Source organism: Lutra lutra, chromosome 16, assembly GCF_902655055.1.
Source record: "Lutra lutra chromosome 16, mLutLut1.2, whole genome shotgun sequence".
NCBI classification, from domain to species: Eukaryota; Metazoa; Chordata; class Mammalia; order Carnivora; family Mustelidae; genus Lutra; species Lutra lutra.
This window is the reverse complement of record NC_062293.1, coordinates 45554483-45576224: the sequence shown is the minus strand read 5'-3', so window position 1 is coordinate 45576224 and position 21742 is coordinate 45554483. Positions and strand designations below refer to the sequence as shown.

At 53.8% G+C, this 21742-nt stretch overlaps 1 protein-coding gene across 4 annotated transcripts in view; it reads left to right on the top strand.

Annotated features, from left to right (window-relative positions):
• SLC43A2 (solute carrier family 43 member 2) overlaps positions 1 to 16176 on the top strand; it is a 40446-nt gene extending 24270 nt beyond the window's left edge. For all 4 annotated transcript variants that reach the window (XM_047707248.1, XM_047707245.1, XM_047707247.1 and 1 more), the window contains exons 6-14: positions 3895 to 3987; positions 5449 to 5582; positions 5668 to 5870; positions 6342 to 6488; positions 9089 to 9227; positions 10599 to 10728; positions 12631 to 12704; positions 14030 to 14153; positions 14695 to 16176. In XM_047707248.1, coding sequence (XP_047563204.1) covers positions 3895 to 3987; positions 5449 to 5582; positions 5668 to 5870; positions 6342 to 6488; positions 9089 to 9227; positions 10599 to 10728; positions 12631 to 12704; positions 14030 to 14153; positions 14695 to 14856 — 1206 coding nt within the window. In that variant the 3' untranslated portion in view covers positions 14857 to 16176. The remainder of the gene's footprint in view (positions 1 to 3894; positions 3988 to 5448; positions 5583 to 5667; positions 5871 to 6341; positions 6489 to 9088; positions 9228 to 10598; positions 10729 to 12630; positions 12705 to 14029; positions 14154 to 14694) is intronic.
• Positions 16177 to 21742: the final 5566 nt, after the last annotated feature.

The window sequence follows — 21742 nt, the reverse complement described above, 5'->3', positions numbered from 1 at the left end:
GGATCGAATTCCACGTCCCACGTCGGGCTCTCTGCTCAGCGGGGAGCCTGCTTCCCTCTCTGTCTCTGTCTCTCTCTCTGCCTGCCTCTCTGTCTACTTGTGATCTCTCTGTGTCAAATAAATAAATAAAATCTTTAAAAAAAAAAAGATTGTATTTATTTGTGAGAGAGAGAGAGAGAGTGCGCACACAAGCAGGGGGAGTGGGAGGCAGAGAAGCAGACTCCCCACTGAGCAGGGAGCCCGATGCGGGATTTGATCCCAGAACCCTGAGATCATGAACTGAGCCAAAGGCAGCTGCTTAACTGACTGAGCCACCCAGGCATCCCCATAAATTGCTTTTCCAATCAGGAAAAACAGTCCTAATTTAAATACAAGATGTAGGTGTCGGCCAGAAGGCTGTGTAGTAGTATGGTTTGACCTGAGGCTCTACACCCCCTAGGAATCCCCCTGTTGACCAAAATAACATATTGGGGAGAATTTTCTTGGTGTTGCTAAGAGTGTTGTAGGGAGGGAGAAGCCAAGCAGCAAGGAGGGCAACTGAAAGGCTCCAGTCCTTGTCTAGGTATGAAGGCAAGGGCCTCATCAGTGGGCCGATGGGAAATCAGTGTCCTTTCCCAGGTTCCTGTTCTTCCCTGTCCTGGATCTCAGGCACCCCTAAATAAAGAAACAACCCGTGGTGTTTGCTAGCCCCATTTGCAAGTCCATTGTTCTCTTGGCCTCTGTCCTAGATTAGGGTTAAGGCAATTGTGAGCTTAAGAAGGTAGAAGGAAAAGGGCTAGCTAGCTAGCAAGCTGTCTGCCTTTTTAGAGTATTCCCAGCCCTGTGAAAAGTTGGAGACGTTCTTTGTGCCCAAAGGTGCCTGCAGCACCAAGAGTGTTTTTCTGGCTTGACTTTGTACCAAGTAGCCTTTCCTATACCAGGCACTTGGCCTCTATCCGCTCTTCTGGTTGGGTTCTAAGCCCATTTGACCCCTTTCTTCCTTCATTTCCTGTGACTGGAGTGGCATCCCCAGTTGGAATGGTTCCCTCCTTCCATATAAGCAAAACAAATCTTTGGATTCTCCCTGAGGCGGAATGCCTCCCAGAAGTGACTCCCCTACAAGGCTGCCTTACTGGATCAACCAGCACAGGGCAGCCCAAATATGTGAACTCAGGAACCAAGGCAGTCCTCTGATCCACAGCATATCTGGGAAGCAGATGTGCAGAGTGAGACTGGCACCTTTCTGTTTCACCTCAGGGTTCCCTGGGCACAGAGGAACATGTCACATTTCCTCTGTCTCCTGCTGGGGGGAATTTCTCTATGCTCTTTCTCCCCCTTAGACCCTGTCTGAGAAGCCTGAGTGGACAGAGGGTCCACTCTACGTGAGGGCTAGAAGAAGAGCTCTTTGTGTGCTAGGAATTTGGGGGAAGCCTGGATGGCCACCCTGGCCCCATGCCATAAAATGGTTTATTGGCCATATACTATAGATTTATTCATGTTCCTATTTAATCCCAGGATGCCAAAACATCTTAACATATCTTACTCATGTATTTTTTAACAGCAAATTGAGACAAATTGACATACCATACAGTTCACCTGAAATATACAGTTCTGTGGTTTTTAGTATATTCAGAGTTGTGCAGTCATCACCGTAATCCGTTACATCACCTAAATAGAATCTCTGTACCCATTAGTATTTTCTCCCTATTTACTCCCAGCTTCCTCTACCCCAGCCCTGGGCAACCACTCATCTATTCTCTATCTCTATGGACTTGCCCATTCCAGACGTTTCATATAAATGGCATCACACAATATGTGGTCTTTTGCGACTTCTCTCACCTATCCTAATGTTTTCAAGGTTCATCCATGTTGCAGTGTGTGTCGGTGCTTTGTTTCTGTCTGTGCCTGAATACCATTCCATTGTGGAGATAGACCACATTTTGTTTCTCCATTCACTCACAGATGGGCATTGGGGTTATTTGCCCTTTTTTGATACTGTGAAGAATGCTGCCGTAAACATTCACGTACAAGTTTTTGTGAGTCCCTACGTTTTTCATTTCTCTTGGGTATAAACCTAGGAGTGAAATTTCTAAGTCACATTATTAACTCTGTGTTTAACTGTTTGAGGAACAGCCAGACTCTCATCCAAAGCGGCCATGTACCCGTCTTAAAATCCCACCAGCAGCAGATGAGGTTTCTGATTCCTGTGCAATCTCATTAGTGTGTGTTAGTATCTGATTGTTTTATTATAGCCACCCTAGCGGGAATGAAGCGGTATCTCATTGTGGTTTCGATTTGCATTTCCCTATGATTAATGATACCGAGTATATTTTGGCCATTTGTATATCTTCTTTGGAAAAATGTCTCTTCAGGTAGTTTGCCCATTTAAAAAAAATAGCTTACCTTATTATTGAGTTGCAGGAGTTCTTTATCTATAGACATAGCATCTAGACACACATCCCATATCAGATGTATGATTTGCAGAAATTTCCTTTTTTTTGTGTATTGTCTTTTCATTTGGTTGGTGGTACCCCTTGAAGCACAAAAGCGTTTCATTTTGGTGAAGTCCTTACTCATTTCTTTCTTTTTTTTTTTTCCCTTTAGATTTTATTTATTTACTTGCAGAGAGAGACCCAGCCAGAGAGGGAACACAAGCAGGGGGAGTGGGAGAGGGAGAGGGAGAAGCAGGCTTCCTGTCAAGCAGGGAGCCCGATGCAGGGCTCGATCCCAGGACCTTGGGATCACGACCTGAGCCAAAGGCAGAGGCCTGACAACTGAGTCAACCAGGCGCCCTGTGTCCCTTCCTCGTTTTTTACTGTGGGCCAAACAGGCAGAAATGGCAAGGGGCAGAAATAGCCAAGTTCAGACTGCCTCCATTCAGCAATAGTGGATGCCCTTGCGCAGGCAGCAGTGCTCCATGAGTAAGAAAACCAGTATGATTCTGGGGAAATGGGAGAGCATAGATGAAGTCCATATGAACAGCAGGTTGGCACTGCTACACAGAGAGTGATCCCCAATGGTCAGGACGCCATGGGCATGAGATGGGAGAGCCGTCCAACATGGTGGCACAGTCTCTCTGGAGGCCAGAGAGACAGCTATGAACTGGGTGTTTGGGAGGATATACTTTGCCCAATGTCTGAATCCGTGATACATCGTCGAGTTTACCATGCTTCGGTTTGTGTGGAGTCACGGGGTGGGAGGGTCAGGGAGGGGGTTAGCTTTGAAGTTGTATCAAGCAGTTAGTGAGCTGATGTGAGGTGTGAGGGGGACCTCGCTGGGAAGACAGACTGAGTCTTCCCTTGCCATCGGTCTTCTCAGGTGCCCATCACCTGGAGAGCCCTCCTTGCACTTAGAAATTCAGAAGCAGGAATCCCAGGCTAGTCCCATTGTCAGCCCTGAGGGAACGGTAGATTTCTGATTGGCACCTTCCAGAAGCCTGCTGTCTCAGAACCGAAAGCAGCTTTTGCTGACATCTGGTCCTTCTGGGACGCTGATACTTTTATTTATACAGTGACACTCTCATCCCCAAATAGATTCTTATTTTTAACAGGCTTGCTCCCTTTGAGGGATGCCTGAGGCTCCCAGCTTTGCTCACTGCTAGCTCAATGTAAACCCTGCAAAGACAGGAAGGTCTCTGGCTTGTGCCTGAAGAGAGGAGGGACAGTCACCAGCCAGGAAGTCTAACAGCTCTGTCTTTACATCCAGAGTTGGAGCTCAGCATTCATCTGGCCTCCCTTATCAAGCTCAGTTCCAAAGGAAAAGTTTCCAATGAGGCGTAATTACTGCCCCTCAGTGACCCAGGGAGGAGAGCAGATAAGAAATGGAAGCTGAAGAGACCCTGATTCCCTCCCCCATTGCCCCCTACCAGTCTACTGCCCATTCTTTCAGCGGGTCCCCTTGCTTCTTGTCTTTCAGCTACCCAACATGTTTGGCGACCTTCGGTCCACGTTTATTGCCTTGATGATTGGATCCTATGCCTCATCCGCAGTCACCTTCCCTGGGATCAAGGTGAGGATGTGGCCAGCCTCCCCCTCTGGCCCTCGTGTCTGAGCTGAGGCCTGTACTGAGGCTCCTTCAACCTTCTCTGAAGAGGGCAGTAACTGTGGGAGCTGGGGTTGCCCCTCCTTTACCACGCACACCTGGGAGGATGCACCTGGGCACCACCGGGGTGAGGAAGGAAACCACCAGGCTGTGGGGGAGGGAAGATTCAAGCATATGATGCAGGGCGTTACTGCAGGCCGCCTTTGCATTTCTGCCGACTCTGGGCTGCGGTAGAGAAAAGGCTGAGTTAGTCTGTCTCTAGTCAGCTACCCCCTCACCAACCCCTCTGTTGTTACTGGGCTGTTACTCCCCATTGGTCGGAGCGGGGCTCTTGGCTAAGTTGGTTCAGCTGTTTCCCTCCCAGGCAGGATTCTGAGCCCGTGGAAGTCACGGCAGGGTCAGGAGGAAGCAAACACCTCACAGTCCATCAGTTCCCAGTTTCCACCCCAAATACTGTTGCTCTTGTCAGGCTTCAGGAGCGGTTTCTCCCACCTCTGGCTTTAACACAAGTCAAATCCCCTTTCCTGCAGTGCAGGGCAGGGAGGTCATAGATGAGGAGAAGGCGTCACAATGTGGGCTGGCCACCAGGGAATCCAGGCACTTGGAGGGGGTGGGGCCGGCCATCCTGTAGCCTTCTAGGGATTCTCACACTTCTGGAGTGTAGAGAAGCCTCCAAGTTCCGCCTCCACCTCTTCTTGCTGTCTTACTGCCTCTGCCCTGCCCTGCTCCCCCACTCCTCTCGCCAGGAGTGGGGGAGCTGGGCAGCAGTCTGCCAGGACACTGGGGACTGTCATGTTGGAAATAAATGGTGGCAGTGGCCACAACAGCTAACAGCTACCACGCTCAAGCTCAGTAGGCTTCCCACCTGCCAGGCCCTGTCCCTCTGAGCATCCCACCTGCCAGCCCCCACCACAGCACCAGGAGGGCACATGCCAGTGTTCCGCTCACTTCACAGAGGAGCAAAGGGAGACATCATCTGTTCATTCCTGAAATATTTTTTGGCATCTGCCACGGACACTCTTCAAGGCCCGTCAATGGACGAGGCTAGCAGGTTCCTGTTCTCAGGGAGCAGACTAATTAGCGACAAGAAAGGGAATCAAGAAGTCTGTAATCTCAACCAGGGCTGTTCCCTGGCAACTAGTGATGTGACAGTGACGGGGGCAGTCAGGGAAGGCCTTTCCGAGGAGGTTGCATTTGGCCCGAGTTGGAGAGACAGAGGGTTAATAAAGTGCCAGGGCAAGCTGGGATTATTGGAATGCAGGGTATCTGATGACCGGCCCCCCGGGCTGGCAGGGCTGTGCCTTCTCATGCCGCAGCTCAGCTCAGAGAGAGGAGGGCTGCAAAATGCCCCCCGCCCACCCACCTGCCTTGGTTTCCCTCTGCTAACTCTGCCCCATGGCCCTGTGCCCACCCCATTGTGCCTGTCAGGTCATCTATGACTTCGGTGTCTCCTTCATCATCATCCTTGTGGTCTGGGCAAGCTGCTCGGGATTGGTTTTCCTCAACTGCTTCTTTAACTGGCCCCTGGAGCCCTTCCCAGGGCCGGAGGACATGGACTATTCGTAAGTGGACACAGTGTCTGCCCCTTACCTCCTCCCTGGCCAGGGTCCCGGGGGGCACCGGTGGACACTGTCCTGTGGCCTCCAGGGTGAAGATCAAGTTCAGCTGGCTGGGCTTTGACCACAAGATCACAGGGAAGCAGTTCTATAAGCAGGTGACCACGGTGGGGCGCCGTCTCAGCGTGGGCAGCTCCATGAGGAACAGCAAGGAGCAGGCAGCACTGCAGGAGGGCCATAAGCTGTGCCTGTCCACCATCGACCTGGAGGTCAAGTGCAAGCCGGACGCTGCAGGTACCCACCTCACCAGCCTCACCTTCAAGTCCTGCCTAGGGTGTCACCAGGGGGGTCTGCGCCCATGCCCGTACCTCAGCGCTGGGGAGGAGACAGCCAGTCCGACCAGGAAGCCCCAGCCCCTTTCGCTGGGGCCAGCAGCCACCAAGGGCTCTGTGGGTGCTGTCCCAGGCAACTGCCACTGCGTCCCCAGAGGGCAGGCGGCTCCCTGCACCTGGGTTTACAGATGAGCACACTGAGGCCCCGAATGGGTGAGGAGCTCATCCAGCTCAGCTCCCACACCCGGGTGGCCCAAGTCCAGGGCCCACGCATTGCACTTCACGCAGGCCCATCCCTGCATCCAGCACGGGGCGATCTGGGAGGCCAAGCAGGCCTCCCTATACGGCCCGCTGAGCCCCCGGACTATGGGCGGGCTGTGGCCTCAGGGCTGCGGGCCGCGGCCCCCCTGAGCACCGCCGCTCTTCCACACAGCGGCGCCCTCCTTCATGCACAGCGTGTTCAGCCCCATCCTGCTGCTCAGCCTCCTCACCATGTGCATCACGCAGCTGCGGCTCATCTTCTACATGGGCGCCATGAACAACATTCTCAAGTTCCTGGTCAGCGGCGACCAGGACGTAGGTAGGCGGCCCCCGGTCCCCGGTGCACGGTCCCCCAAGAGGGCACCTGGTGAGCGGTGGGGACCCTCTCTCGCAGAGGGGAGGCCCACCGCCTGCGAGGTGCTAGGCCAGGCTGGACCGGAAACATCAGGCTGAGAAGGCTTCTTCACGGCCAGCCCCACTGCTTCTCTCCCGTTGCCATTAGAATGCCTGGTTTGGGCAGGGAACAGGGAGGGAGACGGAAATAACACGTGTTCAGGGTGGGGGGCGCATGTTTTCCATTGCCTCAGGGGCACCAGTGACTTACGTGTTCGCCAACGAAAACAGTGTGCGGGATGGGGGGGTACTTCAGCTGACGGGCAGGCCGACCCAAAGCCCAGCACCTCCCTGTCTGGGGAACCCGGAGGCCAGGCTTGCGGAGAGGCCATGTGCCCAGGGGCAGCACCTCCCTCCCCCACCCACCCCGGACCTGCCCCCTGAACTGGGTGGGCAGGGCGGGGCTGGAGGCTTCCCGTTGTGGGTGATCCCGTCCAGGCTTGTTAAATTTGGTAAACAGAGGTGATACTGCATGGCCACTTTTCTAAAACAGTACACAAGGTCTCCAGCTGATTAGAGGTTTGGATTCCACAAAGAGAATCAGTACTTCCTCAGGGCCTGAGCTGAGTCAGCTTTAGTCATCCCCAAGCGGGACAAACAGTCAGTAAATCCTTTTTATTGGCAGCCCCGTTGGTGTGCAACTGTTTGTTGGTTTAATTGTTTTTCCCTAGGGGAGGTTACACTAGACATCGCAAGGAGTCAAATACAGTTTTTAAAGGGGGCGAGAAATCGAGCTTTAACAAAAGGGAAGGATGATGAAGGGACCCAGACAACATTGGTTCCACTGTGGAAAGGGGCGTCCCGCGACCAAGCAAAGTGGAGAAGCACGGGCTGTCATGTGCTTTGGAAAATTTCGTAATGAGCTCTGACACAGTAAAGGCCCTAAGACAGCCCCAGAGAAAAGAGTGAGCTCTTTAGCTTTGTCTGATGATGTGTCCCCAAATTTCTACCACAGAACATTGTTACTGTGTAACACTCATTAAACTCTGTGGGCCGAGCTTTGGGGAAAGTTGATGGATCATGTCTAAACAGCCTCTGTTACAAAGTCAGGCCCGGAGACGCAAAGCCCCTGGAGTGTGCAGGGAAGGGCCTGTGCTGGCTTGGGGAAGGCAGATCTTCCTGCCGCTGAGTCGCGGACTTTTACTCCAGGTCTCTAAGAAACCTTTGCTGCTGAAGAGGGATTTTTTCCCAACTGTTTCCCACATTCAGAAAGTCAATTTTTTAAAAAAGTCAATTTCAAGAAGTAGAGAAAGTTGGGCCAGGAAATTCAATCTGTAGCTGATAGGGCGTTGGTTTTCCCGTTCTGCTCCTGTGAGCTCCTGCCCCCCACACCCCCCCAGCCGGCTGTTCCCCCGAGGGATTGCCTTAGAACCAGGGAACTGGTGGAATGCAGGGTCTCTGAGGGAGGCCTGTGGTGTCAGACATTGTCGGGGTCAGGGTAGATGCATTGCTCCTCCGCAGCCCTCCCCTCCCTCTCTCAGAGAGTCCAGCCGGTAGGAGGGAACTGACAGAGCAGGGTTCCTGAGGGGCTGGGTTTGCTGAGCCTTTGGCTCGCACACCACTTCCCCATCCTGCTGCTCCGTAGGCACCACGGGCCTGATTCACCAGCCTGCCTGTGACGAGGCCCCGATGCACGTGACTGAGGCCTCAGCAGACAGGAAGCCCCCAGCTGATGCTTGTGCTGGGGCTTACCCGCCTCCATTCCCAGAAGCCTGGCTCAAGCTCGGCTTCCCTCCCCACACAACCCCCCCCCCCGCCCCCCTCCCCCGCCCTGCCCCAGGCGCTCTAAGAGTCAGATCTTGGTGGGAAGTGGCATGTGTGCTGGGCCCAGAGCTAGCCTGCTTCCACCCCGACCCCCAACATTTCCCTATAACAACCTTTGAGATTTCTGCTCCTAACCTCTCTCCTTTCTGCTTTTTTACTTTTGCTTTCTTGATGCAGTGATGGCCACTGGTAAGCAGCGGGATTGTCAGAGAACACTGCAACATCTCCTCCAGACAGTCTTTGTTTTACCAAAAAACATCCCTCTTGGCCAGGACTGTGGGTGGGGGAAGGGGCAGTCAACTCAGCTTCTGTTTGCCTGAAAAAAATCCCCGTCATAATTTGAAGGCTCTTTGAAGATTGGAGCCCTTACATCAGAGCTCCAATGAGTGAGCCTTCCCGGTATATTTCTAGAGGCAGAAAACTAACAGCTAGTCACACATGAAGCCTCAGTCCCAAGCATTGGTAATTTTGTGGTTCCCAAGTCATAGACGCTTCTTGGAGCTTCTCGGGGAAGTCATTGTGACATACTGGATTTCATTAGCCATTTCTTGGAAATAAGCAGAAGATGTGGAGAAGGGAATGGGGTGCCGACCTCTTGCTCCAGCTTTGATTTCAGAGTTTAAAGTGTCTAGGCCCACAGTGACCCAGGGGGTGGTCTGTGGAAGACCCCAGGAGGGTCTGTGAAGTCTCAGACTCTGCCCGGCTCCTGCTCCGGGCTTCATTGGGCCACCCCCCATTGACACAGCCCATTTTCCTCCCCAGTTGGCCTCTACACGTCCATCTTCGGTGTCCTCCAGCTGCTCTGCCTGCTGACAGCCCCTGTCATTGGCTACATCATGGACTGGAGGCTGAAGGAGTGTGAAGATGCCTCAGAGGAGCCTGAGGAGAAAGACGCCAACCAGTGCGTAAACAGGGTCTGGGCCCCAGCTCCTGGCCCCCCGAGTCTGCTGTGAGGCAGGGACAGGGTGGGTGGCTTAGCTTTTGAAGTAAGCAGGAGAGGCGAGAGCGGGTCGTGCCCAGAGCTGCTCGTCAGGGCTTTAAGGCACTCTCGCTCTCAGGGCTCAGCCCGCATTTAAGTGTATCACTTCGTTATGAAGATTCTTTGGTCCTCGAAAGTTAGGATGTCCCTGGGCTGGACAAAAGAAGGGGAGGAAGCGGAGGAAGGTCTGTGTGCAGACATTGGGTGTCCGGCCATTCTGCTGTGAGGCCTGCACTCAGATGAGCGGCACGATGGCCGAGCGATGCTGACGTGGTCGAGGTCGAGGTCGGTTCCCTCCATGGGAGGGGTACGTTGCTCTACCCGCAGTGCGCGTTCCTGGATCTGTGCATCATTGTCAGGGTTCAGCAAGGTACTGAGCCCCGCTTTTGTAAGGGTTGGGCTCCAAGATCAGAGAATGAGTTAAGTGCCATCTTCCACGACTCCACCTTAACATAATAAGCAGCTGTTGATTGCTGTAGGCCCTGGGCCAAACGCTTAACACAGCATCTCAGTTAAGCCTCACAACACCTCTATGAGGTGTGTGCTAAGGTTATATCCATTTTACAAATGCGGGAATTGAAGTGAGGAGTTTGAGGAGTTTGCTGGGGGTCACATAGTGAGGAAGCGGTGGGCCCGGGACACTCCGTAGGTCTCCAGCACTTGGCATTCATCCTTGGATGTTGAACAGTTGTCCGTGGGGTATCTGTGTGGGCGGTGGGCCTGGAATCGGTAATGGTGAATTCACAAGGAAATAATTACAGAGAATGCTCTGTTATCTAGGTCAGGTCCTAGAGCCAAGAGACTGTTTGTGCCCATTCCGGTTCCATCTGCTGCATATTTGTTTCTCCTTCACCCCCTCCTGCCCCCAAAGGGGAAATCCACTCCCTCCCTTATTTGACTTATTATCTGGCTTATCATGCACTTCCTGCAGGATTTGGGTGAAGTTGGAGCCAGTTCATGTGGGGGAAATGAGGCTTTGCCACATCCTGACTTGGGCACACTCTGCTCTTTGCCTCACCATCATTTGTGATCGGCCTTCACTGAGGCAGTGTGGTGTATTGGTAGCTACGTTCTCGTAGCCGACCTCTCCACTGAGGTGCACACTCAGTCAAGAGTGTGCAGTGGGAGTGTTCCGAGTGCCGGTCTAGCCCTGGCAGTCCCCTCGGACAAGCTTGCATTAGTCTCGGAGTCTTGCGTTGTCCACAGACCGTGACTCCTGAAGCCTGACTTCCTAGGAGAGCCCACCCTCCTCCAGGGACCCCTCAGCTCCAGCATGTGCTCTTGTCTCCACAGAGGCGAGACGAAGAAGAAACGAGACCGGCAGATCCAAAAAGTCACCAACGCCATGCGGGCCTTCGCCTTCACAAACCTGCTGCTCGTGGGCTTTGGGGTGACCTGCCTCATTCCCAACCTGCCTCTACAGGTGCGTGTGGGCAAAGGAGAGGCCAGGTGGGGTATGGGACGGTGAGACTTAAAGGTACACGATGAGTTATGGAAGCCATCCACAGAGACAGTGGTGACTTTCATTCATTTAATCCAACCAAGCAATCAACCAGCCCACTGTTATTTACCAAGGGTTTCTTACCTGCCGGGCTCTGTGCTTGATGCTGGGGGTGAGCTCTAAATGAAACTGGGATTGCCTTTCACCGAAAACTCTTTTCTATGAGGGCATATTATGCTTCATGGCCTTTTGGGATCTTGCATACCATGAACACCACCATCATACCATTCCCTGGAACTACATGGGGCAGTTGTATGGCTGCTTGGTTTTGCATGTGTCCAAAGAGGTCTGGCCAATCTATGGCCTTGGTGGGACCATCTGCTTCTCTGGTATAAGAGTGTCTGCAGGGTGTGTGCAGAGAGTGGGAAAGACAGTGATGATCACTTGGCATCCGGGTTCAAAAGCTTAATTCCTTTCCGTAAGATTTCTGATGCTTTTGAAACCGGACTTTTGGCAGAGATTGGGAGCAAAGTAGATATTTGTCACCTGCCCAGCTCTACCCTTGGATCCGTGAAAGTGTTCTAGAGCCAATCCCCAAGTTTATGAACTTCAAGGGGTCATAAGTGACGGTGGTGCTGCCACATGGGTTAACCCAGTCCAGATAGTATCTTGGGCCAGGTCCAGAAGGAAAGTGAGAGTCTCTTCTTTTTGATAAGGGGCAGTGAAGTGCATTGAACACCCAGGTGTGCACCACCCGTGGGTGTTCCGTGATACGAGTCTGTATCCATGCCGACACTGTCTGTTTAGACCACAGTAAACCATCGAAGGCTTGGGAAGAGCGTCCTTGCGTCCCTGGTGCCCTCCCAGCTTCCTGGTAGAGAGCTGCTCTCTCTGCAAGGCTGGCTGGTCAGGGGGCCATGCTCAGTAGGGTTAGTCACCTGCTTTTTGTTTTACTTAGTTCTCGTTGAAAGAGAAGTTCTGAAGAGGCAATCAGACATTTGAAGTGGGAAGGGGGAGCCTTCGCAAGTGCGCGCATGCACAGTCGGGCACAGCCCTCTTTCGACACTGTAGAGAGCAGTGCCCCCTCCACCTCCCACATTTGGGGAACAGGTCCTGGCTGCTAAGCAGGATGGCAGGACTGTGTGCAAAGGACAAACAAAGGGTCCTGGTGGCAAAATGGCCAGCTCTCATGATTCTTGGGAATCATCTACAAGTGCTTCTCAGACCTTTGCTCAACCTGCCAGTGGTGGCCTTTTGGAGAAGCTGAGCTTTCCTCAGGAGGGGAGAAGGAAAACTAGCCGCCTATGGGACCTGGGTGACCAGGAACAGAGATCTCTGGGCACAAGCCTCAGGTCAGCAAAGGCAGGAGATCAAGTCATGATTAACGACCTCCTGTGTAGTCCTGTGTCTATAACATATAGAACATTCTCTGTGGAGGCGGGAGGGGCCTTTACTCAGTGTTTGCCAATTTCCATGGTGTAAATGCTTCCATCATGGCTGATTTCAACCAGCATGAAGTCACTGATCATGGAGGAATGGGACAGAGATTCATGGGGACACGCCATCATGCAGTACTCCCGCCAATACTGTAGGAGAAGTAAAAAGCTCCTGAGCACAGATAATAGTAAAATGTAGTAAAGTAATCAAGGAATGATGAGTTTTGAATATCTGTTAACGTTCTTGAATATAACTTAATTGTAATTGTAAGTTTACAAATTTAATTTTTAGTCATGACTGTCTTTAATAGCTGGCTCACAAAATTCCTGAAAATTCAGGAATGGGCCCTAGAGATCTGGTGCGAGCCCACACTGGGTTGCCAGTGCTCCCACTGCTCAGGACCCCAGGAACTCTGAGGACCCTCACACTCTGCTCTCCCTCCCGCAGATCCTCTCCTTTATCTTACACACAATTGTGCGAGGATTCATCCACTCTGCTGTTGGGGGCCTGTATGCTGCCGTGTAAGTGCCGGGTGGTGTGGATGGCCTGGCGCCGAGGGTAGGGGAATGGCCTAGGGGGAGGTTCGTGGTGGGACGGAGGTCCTGAAGGGGCCAGCCTGCCATCTCGTATCAGGGATGGGCACCAGATTTTTGTTGGCTGTGTCAAGGGACCGTCACACCTGGCGGGAGGTGGGTCAGCGGGCAGAGACAGCTGGGTGCCCACAAGCCTTGGCATCTAGCACGAAGTCAGTTCCTCAAGCCAGGGTCAGTGCTCATTACTGCCTCCGGGCTGCCACTCGGCTGCGTCCTGGGACTGCCCCTGGCTGCTCACAGGAAGGGCAGGGGTGGGCTCTGGCTGCCCAGAGCTGAGCATTGATGTTCCAATGAGCCCCAGGAGGGGCAGTGACACGGGTAACTGAGCCCACAGTGTGGTAGACTGCTCTCACCCTGAGTCTGAAAGGGCCTGGTTCTGCCCACAGCCTTCTCAGCCCTGGGCTAAAATGAAACCTGCCTCCTTTTCCAAGAGGCCACATGTGCAGAGGGAACCACCACAGCCATCCTTGCCCCTTCGGCTGGGGTTTGGCTCAAAGTGGAACTTGGGGTAGCGCCTGGCTGGCTCAGTCGGTGGAGCATGCAACTCTTGACCTCAGGGTTGAGTTCGAGCCCCATGTTTGGTGCAGAGATTATTTAAAAATAAAATCTTTAAAAAAAAAATAGAACTCAAGCACCATGTGCTGTGTGTCTCTGCTTGAAGACCCGTTGGTTCCCCACTGGGAGTCCCTTTCCACCTCTGGGGCTGCAAAGCCTGACGTCCGCTGAGATTTTGTCAGAATTCGGCATCCCACGGGGGTCATTCCAGGTCTGCACCCAGTGCCAGAAGGAAGTTGCCGCCGTCCAGGCAGAATGTGCAAGTCCACCAAGAGTGTGATGCCGAGTTTCCGTGATTACACAACGCTCCTCTAGATGAGGGCGTAGCCGAGCCAGGGCCGCCCTCCGACCTGTTCCCTCGGCCCGGTTTCCAAGCTGCAGACTTCTTCTGGCACCACGCATCCCACTCAGCTCGTTCAGCACCCCCGTGGACCTGGGGCATACATGGGTTGGGTGGGATCCTCCAGAATCTGGGCCCTCACTGGTCTGAAAGAGAAATTGACAGTCACAGATCTGCTTAGCAGAAACGAATCGCAAGCAGGCACCCCACCGTTCTCTCAGGTGGCTCCCGCCTCTGCTCTGGCACCTGACATGCTGCCTGGAGGCCCCAGGACACCCGGGGCCAGGCTGGGGCTGAGGGGCATTCAGAAAGCCTGAGAGTGGCACCTGTGGTGACAGGTCCTCTGTTGTCCCGGCAGGTACCCCTCCACCCAGTTCGGCAGCCTCACGGGACTGCAGTCGCTGGTCAGTGCACTCTTCGCCCTCCTGCAGCAGCCCCTGTTTCTGGCCATGATGGGTCCCCTCCAAGGAGACCCTCTCTGGGTAAGAAGGGTCTGGGGCAGTGGGGTGTGGGCATCTGCCCCACTCTGCAGACTCAGAGCTAGGAGGCATCCCTTAGCAGCTTCTGGAGCCCCAGCAGTAGACAGGTTGGAGCTTTGGTTAGGATTGATTCAGGGTCCCCTGGAGACTGGGGGTTGGCCAGGAGGAGAAAAGTATCCTTTCTGGACCTGATGTTGGGGTAGCCCTCCCGCCGAAGGTTGTAATTCCTTACCAGGTACTGTGAGCCTGCCCCAGTCCTGGTCCCACCCCTGGAGGTTCACATCAGTAGGTCAGAGGTGGGGGCCTGGGCCCTGAGGGCTTCCTAGCGGCTGTGGACACTGGGAAACTTGGACGCTGGAATGTGGAACGACGGGCCCTTGGACCGCTTGAACCTTCCAGTTTCAGTTTTTCCTTTCTTCTCCTGTGACCTCGCCTTTTCCAAACAGGAGTGTGGGGAAGGGTCTTGAGCCAGGCCCGCAAAAGACCGCAGCTCCTGCCCGGTCCCCACCTTGCATGATGGCAGCTCTCATTTCTGCTTCTCCAGGTGAATGTGGGGCTGCTTGTCCTGAGCATGCTGGGGTTCTGCCTCCCCCTCTACCTCATCTGCTACCGGCGCCAGCTGGAGAGGCAGCTACAGCAGAAGAGGGAGGATGACAAGCTTTTCCTCAAGCTGAACGGCTCCTCCAACCGGGAGGCTTTCGTGTAGCACCCACCACCTCAGAACTATGGTCTCCTGCCCTTGCTTCAGTGACTCACCAGTGTCCTCCTCCCCATCCCAGAGGACCTCCGTGCACCCTCAGGATCCTTGCCTTCACATTTTGGAGTCCACGCTCCCTCCCAGGGCCCTAGTCCTGCCTTGGAGCTCTGCAGCGGAAGGACGGGAGAGGGCCCGGATGTGTGATTTTCCTAGTGCCGGAAGCAAGGGCTGCTGTGGGCTTTGCTCTGCCATCCTAGAGGGGCCCTTGGGCTTTGAGGCTCAATGGGGCCTGCAGGGGGAGCAAGAAGGAGCCCCAGCAGACAGGCTCTCTCCCTCATGTGTCTGGATTCTGCCTCTTGCCAAAGCAGTGGGGTCTGCCATCTACTGCCTGCCACCTGCCTCTCGGCCGCATGCCCACTGGCCACACCTGCCCAAGGACAAAGGCTCTCACCGTCTGCACCCCCTCGCCTGCCCCTCGACCTCCTCCCTTGGCCAGTCGGAGGCTGCCTGAGGAAGGAAGGACCCGCTTCCTGTTGTTGGTGCTAACTCCTTTGTAATTCTAGCCCCCTGTGGCCTGTCCGTGACCTGTCCTCCTGTTCTAGGCCTGTGGAGAAGCTCCCCCCGCCGGCTGAAAGCCTGGGGAGGGGATGGAGGGCTGGATAGTCAGGCATCGCTCAGGAGCCAAGGACAAGGCTAATGAGCAGTCCCTCACCTCCTCCCTCAGGGCGAGGAGTGTTTCCGCTGCCACCCTCCATCCAGCCTGTGACCTGAAGGGAATTAAAACAGCACCAACAGGGCACCCCCGACACACACAGCTGTTTTTATGGGGGTGGAAGTCAGGCTGTTGCTGACAGACATGGAGGGCCAGGCCTGACTGGGGAGATGGGGTTGTGAAGGGCTTAGGGGTGTGTGTACTTGTGGGATGTGTGAGAGGTGTGTATGTGGGGTGGTTCTGAGGTGGGGGTTCTGGGTGTCTGCCCTTAACCTCCCAGAGCCGTGGGACAGGCAGCCCAGGCCTGCCACAGGCCCAGGGTCCTGAGGCTGCCTTGCTCTGGTCCTGGAGCTTGTTTGAGGCCGTGGGGTTATAGTGCCCCCTGCCGGCAGGCTCTTCCGGGGCACCGTAGCTGTTTACTTGAGAGAGGTGGCTCTCTTCCAGGCTGGCCTGGCTCTCCAGCCACCCGCCTGACTGCCCCCAGAAATGGGTCTGAGACTTCCTGGGAGCGCTCAGCAGGGTGGGTTGATTTTTAGGTTTATACTTTTGGGTCTTTTAAGTTTTACCAGACTCCTTTTTATAAAGCAATAAATCCCATTTTTCCTTCTGGGAAGGGATGACCCTGCTAGCATTTTCAGTTAATGGCTACACGTGCCTGTTTTGAGCTTGAGAAGAAAAGGCAAGACAAGATTTTCTGCCGCTGACCAGCCCCAGTCCTACCCGGTCACTGCCCGTCTCCCTGGGTGACTGCCATCTTAGGAGCTGCACTGGTCAGGAAAAGACCTCACTGCCCCCACCTCACCCCCAAACTGGGCTTGTGCAGATATCTTAAAAGTGGGGACCACCCCTCCTCTGCTGTCCAGCCCAGCCACACCACGAATCCTGACCCCTTGTATCCCCTACTCAGCTTTCCCACCCCTGGCTCAACCATCCTGAGGGTTCCTCCTGAGCTCAGGTCACAGGGTAACACCAAGAGAGTCTCAGGTTCAAAGAGACAGAGGCAGAACGCAGTGAGGAGAACTTGTGGAGAACAGGAAGGGGCAGATCCAGGCCCAAGTCTGAGCTCTGCATGAACCGTTGAGCACCTCGTGCACACCTCATTTTCCTGGGCTTCCGTCCAGTCCACTCAAACACTAAAAAGCAAAAGAACATATGTTTAAAATAAATATTTTTTAAAAAGAGAGAACTAGATCAACATTTCCCAAACCATTCCTCAGAACACTAGCTCTGTAAGATGCTAATTATTCTAATTTAAGAAATCACGGTCAGGGGCACCTGGCTGGCTCAGTCAGTAGAACATGTGACCCTGGATCTTGGAGTTGTGAGTTCAAGCCACATTGTGCACAGGACTTGAGAGAAAAAGAAAATGGTCAAATTTGGGAAAGGCATAGTTAAAGTCAAGCACGTTTTCTTACAGCAACAGGCACTTGTTGCCCTTCTGTCATGTTCATGGACGTGTTGCTCCCCAGGACCAGGTGCGGCGTGCTGCAGAGGGAGCACTGGTTTTAGTAGTCAGAGCCGTCCTCCACATGCAGCCCAGTGACCACTTGTTAGAGATGTGAACGCTAGGTGTTGCCTCTGGCCTAGATGGAACGGGCAGTCCACATTTGGCTGAGCCCTACCTGGTGATTCTGGTGCCCCCCAAACGTTTGAGACCTCATTCTGCCCTGACCGTAGGGAGTTGGTGGGTTACATATTTTCCTACCATCATCCTTGAATCGTGATAACAACACAGGAACCAGATACTATCCCTATTTTATAACTGGAAAACTTGAGGCCCAGAAGCTGTTTGGGGAGATGCTAATTAGCAAGAATTAGCAAGGCCCTTCCCACTGGGAAAACGAATGAAGGTTGTACAGTCAGGGCTCGTGCTGTCCCCAGGTGCGCCCAGGCCCAGCCAAAGGGAGCTGCCGCCTGTCTCTCCCGCCCACCCACTTGCAGGACATGAGCACTCTGTGGGAAGAAACAGGCCTTGAGAAACTAGGGTTCAGGGGGGGAAATATTCTAGGGCCAACAGCATGTGGAGCCGTACTGATGGGCCAGGTACCTGTTCCCCCACCTCCTTGTCAGGGGTCAGTCATTCTGCTCTGCCCGTAGGGAGTTGATGGGTTACATATTTTTCTATTATCATCCTTGAATCATGATAACAACCCAAGGAGTTAGATACTATCCCTTTTTTGTAGCTGGAAAACTTGAGGCCCAGAGGGTATAGTCACTTGCTCAAGGTTAGACCTGGTACTCCTATGCTCCTAAAGTCATCAGAGAATCCAAGGCCCTCCAGACCAGGACATTCTATTTGGAGCTTCAGCTCCAGGGCCCACTGGGCCTCGGGAGCAGGGCAGCAACAGACTAGGGAAGGGAAGCAAAAGGCCAGGCGTGGTCTCCATTTCCCAGAGCCAAGAGCTTCCTCAGAGAGGGAGTTGAGCTCTACTTAATAGAGTCATGTTGGCTGATGGATACTTGACCAAGGGAGCAAATCTCTGGTCACCCCAACCCTGAGAGGAGTGCCATGGGAGGGGAAGGGACCATGAGTTGGTCAGAGGCAATGGGTATCAAGGGCCACAGACATCTGTCTCCACCTCCCCTCCCCCCATTCTTCAGGCTCCTGGTGGGAAGGAACGGGAAGTGATACCTGGCCATGCGCTTTTTTTTTTTAATTTATTTATTTGACAGACAGAGATCACAAGTAGGCAGAGAGGCAGGCAGAGAGAGAGGAAGGGAAGCAGGCTCCCCACAGAGCAGACAGCCCGACTCGGGGCTCGATCCCAGAACCCTGGGATCACGACCCGAGCTGAAGGCTTTAACCCACTGAGCCACCCAGGCGCCCCTGGCCATGCGCTTTTGGTCATAGTGAGGAAGGGGGCTGATCCTCCCTCAGGAACATTGCCAGTGGTCCCTTTCTTTCTAGTCTTCCTGGACTCTTGCCTAGGAATCTAGTCATTCCTTGGTGGTTGGCTCCCTCCAAACCCTTCTGGGGGAAGGCTCCTACCCTCCTAAAGACCATGGGTATGGTTGCAGGCCCCTGTGGGTTCCCCTCCATTTTGTTCTTTCTCCTTTCCCACTTGTACCTGGAATTGGCCTGGTGAAAAGAATGTATGCTCCAGTCTTCCTTGTCCTGGCCCTGGGCTATGTAGTCTGAGCGGGAGTCATACTGCCCCGGGGCCCAAGGATGCTGAAATGGGGACCCACCTGGTATTGGGGATACATAGGCAGCAGCACGAATACGTCCAGCCCAGTGGAGTTTCTGATGAGCTTGCATGTCAGCCTACATGAGTTTGAGTAAATACGTAACGGGGCGGGGGGCCTGGTGCAGACAAACAGTGGGCACTCTAGGGTGAGGTGCTCCTGTCACAGAACTCTGAGAGGTCCTCTCCACAGGATTGGGCTTCGGGGGCCATTTAAGCACTGGCTCCCCTCCTTCTGAAGGAGTATATAATGGCTTCTCACAGGCTCTTGGAGTGGTGAGATGCCTTATCTGTACCAATTACCAGGGCCCAACCCAAGGGACATAGCCTGTTTTCCCCAATATGGTGACATTGTGAGGATTTGGAACCCAGGACCCCCAAAGTGAAGGAGTTGGCTTTCCATAGGCTGCAGCACCCCACCCCCAGGGTTGGGGGTTGGTCAGGGTGAATAGGTGAGCTCTGTGAGCCTGTTTCCACCCGTGCCCTAACTCCCTGGGGTGAGGGTCCTGGGGTGGGGGTACAGCCTCGTCCACGGCCGGCCTGCCACGGGGAGGAGCTCTGTCAACAGAGAGCCACTTCCTGTGCCCCTGGGTCTCCGCAGACAGCACGCCCACCTTCGAAGTTAATCATTCTCTGCCTCCTGGAGTGGATATGAGACCGACCAGGGCCCCTGGCAGCTCCCAGCCCCATCCCAGCATGAGGATCCCTCTCCCCGTGTGCCAAGGAGGCAGTGAGAGAAGCAGAGCTTAGAGGCCCCACCACGAATACCATCTCAGTGCCGTTAGGCACATCTTGAGCCTCAGTTTCCTTATCTGTAAAATGGAGGTCATACCCTCACCGTGTGGTAGGGGAACACGGACACAAAGTCCCCGCACAGCGGTCTACTTGGCACTTAGGAGGTACTTACCAAGTGACAGCATTATGTTTATGATTTAGGAGGCGTCCAGAGAGCCCAGGGAACAAAGACTACCCCACCCCCCAAACCCCATCCTATAATCGGACATCTACTCTGGGCACCTGGGACCAGAACAGGCCTGTGTTCACCCCTCTCTCTCTCTCCGAAACCCTCTCTATGCAAAAACCTTAAGAAGTTGTCCCCTTGTCCATTTTTCTTTTATGCCCCACATTTTAGTAAAGGATTTGGCCCCAAAGCCCCTCAAGGTAATTTCTAAGTGTTGAGATACCCTGACAGCTTATGCAAAGCAGGGTGACAGGTCACGGCGTATAGGCAGCACCACCGTACTTCCTCTTGTACAAGCACTTGGCTGTGCACAATGTGTTCACATGTTCGGGGCCCATCAGGTGTGAACATGTTTTGAGGAGTGTGTAGGAGCTCATCCGTGTGCTGCTTCCCCAGCTGGAGAAGAGGGAGGGGATCTTGCCTCGCTGAATCCCTGCCCATCGCTGGAAAGTCCTGGGTCCCGGGTGGTACCTGAAGGGTTCCTCAGTTCCCTGTGTTAACCAGGGTCAGTGGTGTCACCAGAGCTCAGTAACAGACCCTGACTCCCTGCTTCATTGCTGTCTCTGGCCCCCAACGTACTTCCTGGCCCACAGTAAGCACTCAATAAATTTATGCAGAGACTGACTAAGAACCTCTTCCTCCTCAGCTTCCGGTGTCTCTTCCTAAGTCACACGTATTTCTGCCCTTTGCCTTTTGCTCAGATTCTCTGTCACTTGTCTGACCCATGCTCCCTGACCCCTCCCACTCCCTCCTGCAGCACTCGCTATCCCCCAGCTTTACTGGCTTAGCCTTCCCCTCTGCCATTTGAAGAAGTGGGCGAGGGACAGAGTAAGGGGCATCTTGTGTGGAAAGACCAAGTCTCCTGGTGAATTCTGGTTCTAAAGGGAGCTCACTCTTGTCCCTTTTCTTTTTCCTAACATGGTGGTCATGGACATGACGGCTCCTCCTGTAGATTGCCCAGCAAGCCAGCCATCCTCCTCCCAGAGCCCTGGGCAGTGGCAGCGACAGTGAGAGAGAGAGAGCATGAGCGCCACTGGGTGTCTCCAGAGAATCCTCAAGGGGATCCCCACCACAGGGAAGGCAGGGGCAGCCTGGCTCCTGACCCACCAGGGTGGAGGGGGCTTGAGGCCCAGGGGAGAGATGTGGATGGCCTTGGGGGCCAGGGGCGGGTTGGAGCAGGGAGGAGAGAGAATGCTACATGGTATGTGACGGAGCTCCTGCTGTCAGGATTGCAAACTCAAAACTGCCACATGCCTTTGTTGCTACCTTTCCTTTTCCATGGCCATGTGGGATTGAGCCTAGTGTTGTCAGATCTTCTGAGATTTTCCAAGAGAAGCTGAAAATCCAGGGGGCCTGGGTGCCCAGGCAGATGCTTAACAGACTGGCTCAGTCTGTTAGGCATCTGCCTTCAGCTCAGGTCATGATCTTGGGGTCCTGGGATTGAGTCCCACATCAGGCTCCCTTCTCAGTGGGGAGTCTGCTTCTCCCTCTGCTGCTTCCACCCCACTCATGCAGCGCATGTGCGCGCTCTCTCTCTCTCCCTCTCAAATACATAAAATCTTTTTTTTAAAGTTAAAAAAGGGGGCGCCTGGGTGGCTCAGTGGGTTAAGCTGCTGCCTTCGGCTCAGGTCATGATCCCAGGTCCTGGGTTCGAGCCCCACATCGGGCTTTCTGCTCGGCGGGGAGCCTGCTTCCTCCTCTCTCTCTGCCTGCCTCTCTGCTTACTTGTGATTTCTCTCTGTCAAATAAATAAATAAAATCTTTTAAAAAAATAAAAATAAAAAATAAAAGTTAAAAAAGGGGTGGCTCAGTGGGTTAAGCCTCTGCCTTCGGCTCAGTGGGTTAAGCCTCTGCCTTGGGCTCAGGTCATGGTCTCAGAGTCCTGGGATCGAGCCTAACATTGGGCTCTCTGCTCAGCGGGGAGCCTGCTTCTCTCTCTCTCTCCTTCCCACTCTTGCTCTCTCTCCCTCTCTGTCACTGTCTCTCTCTCTCTCTCGCAAATAAATAAATAAAATCTTTTTAAAAACAACAATAACA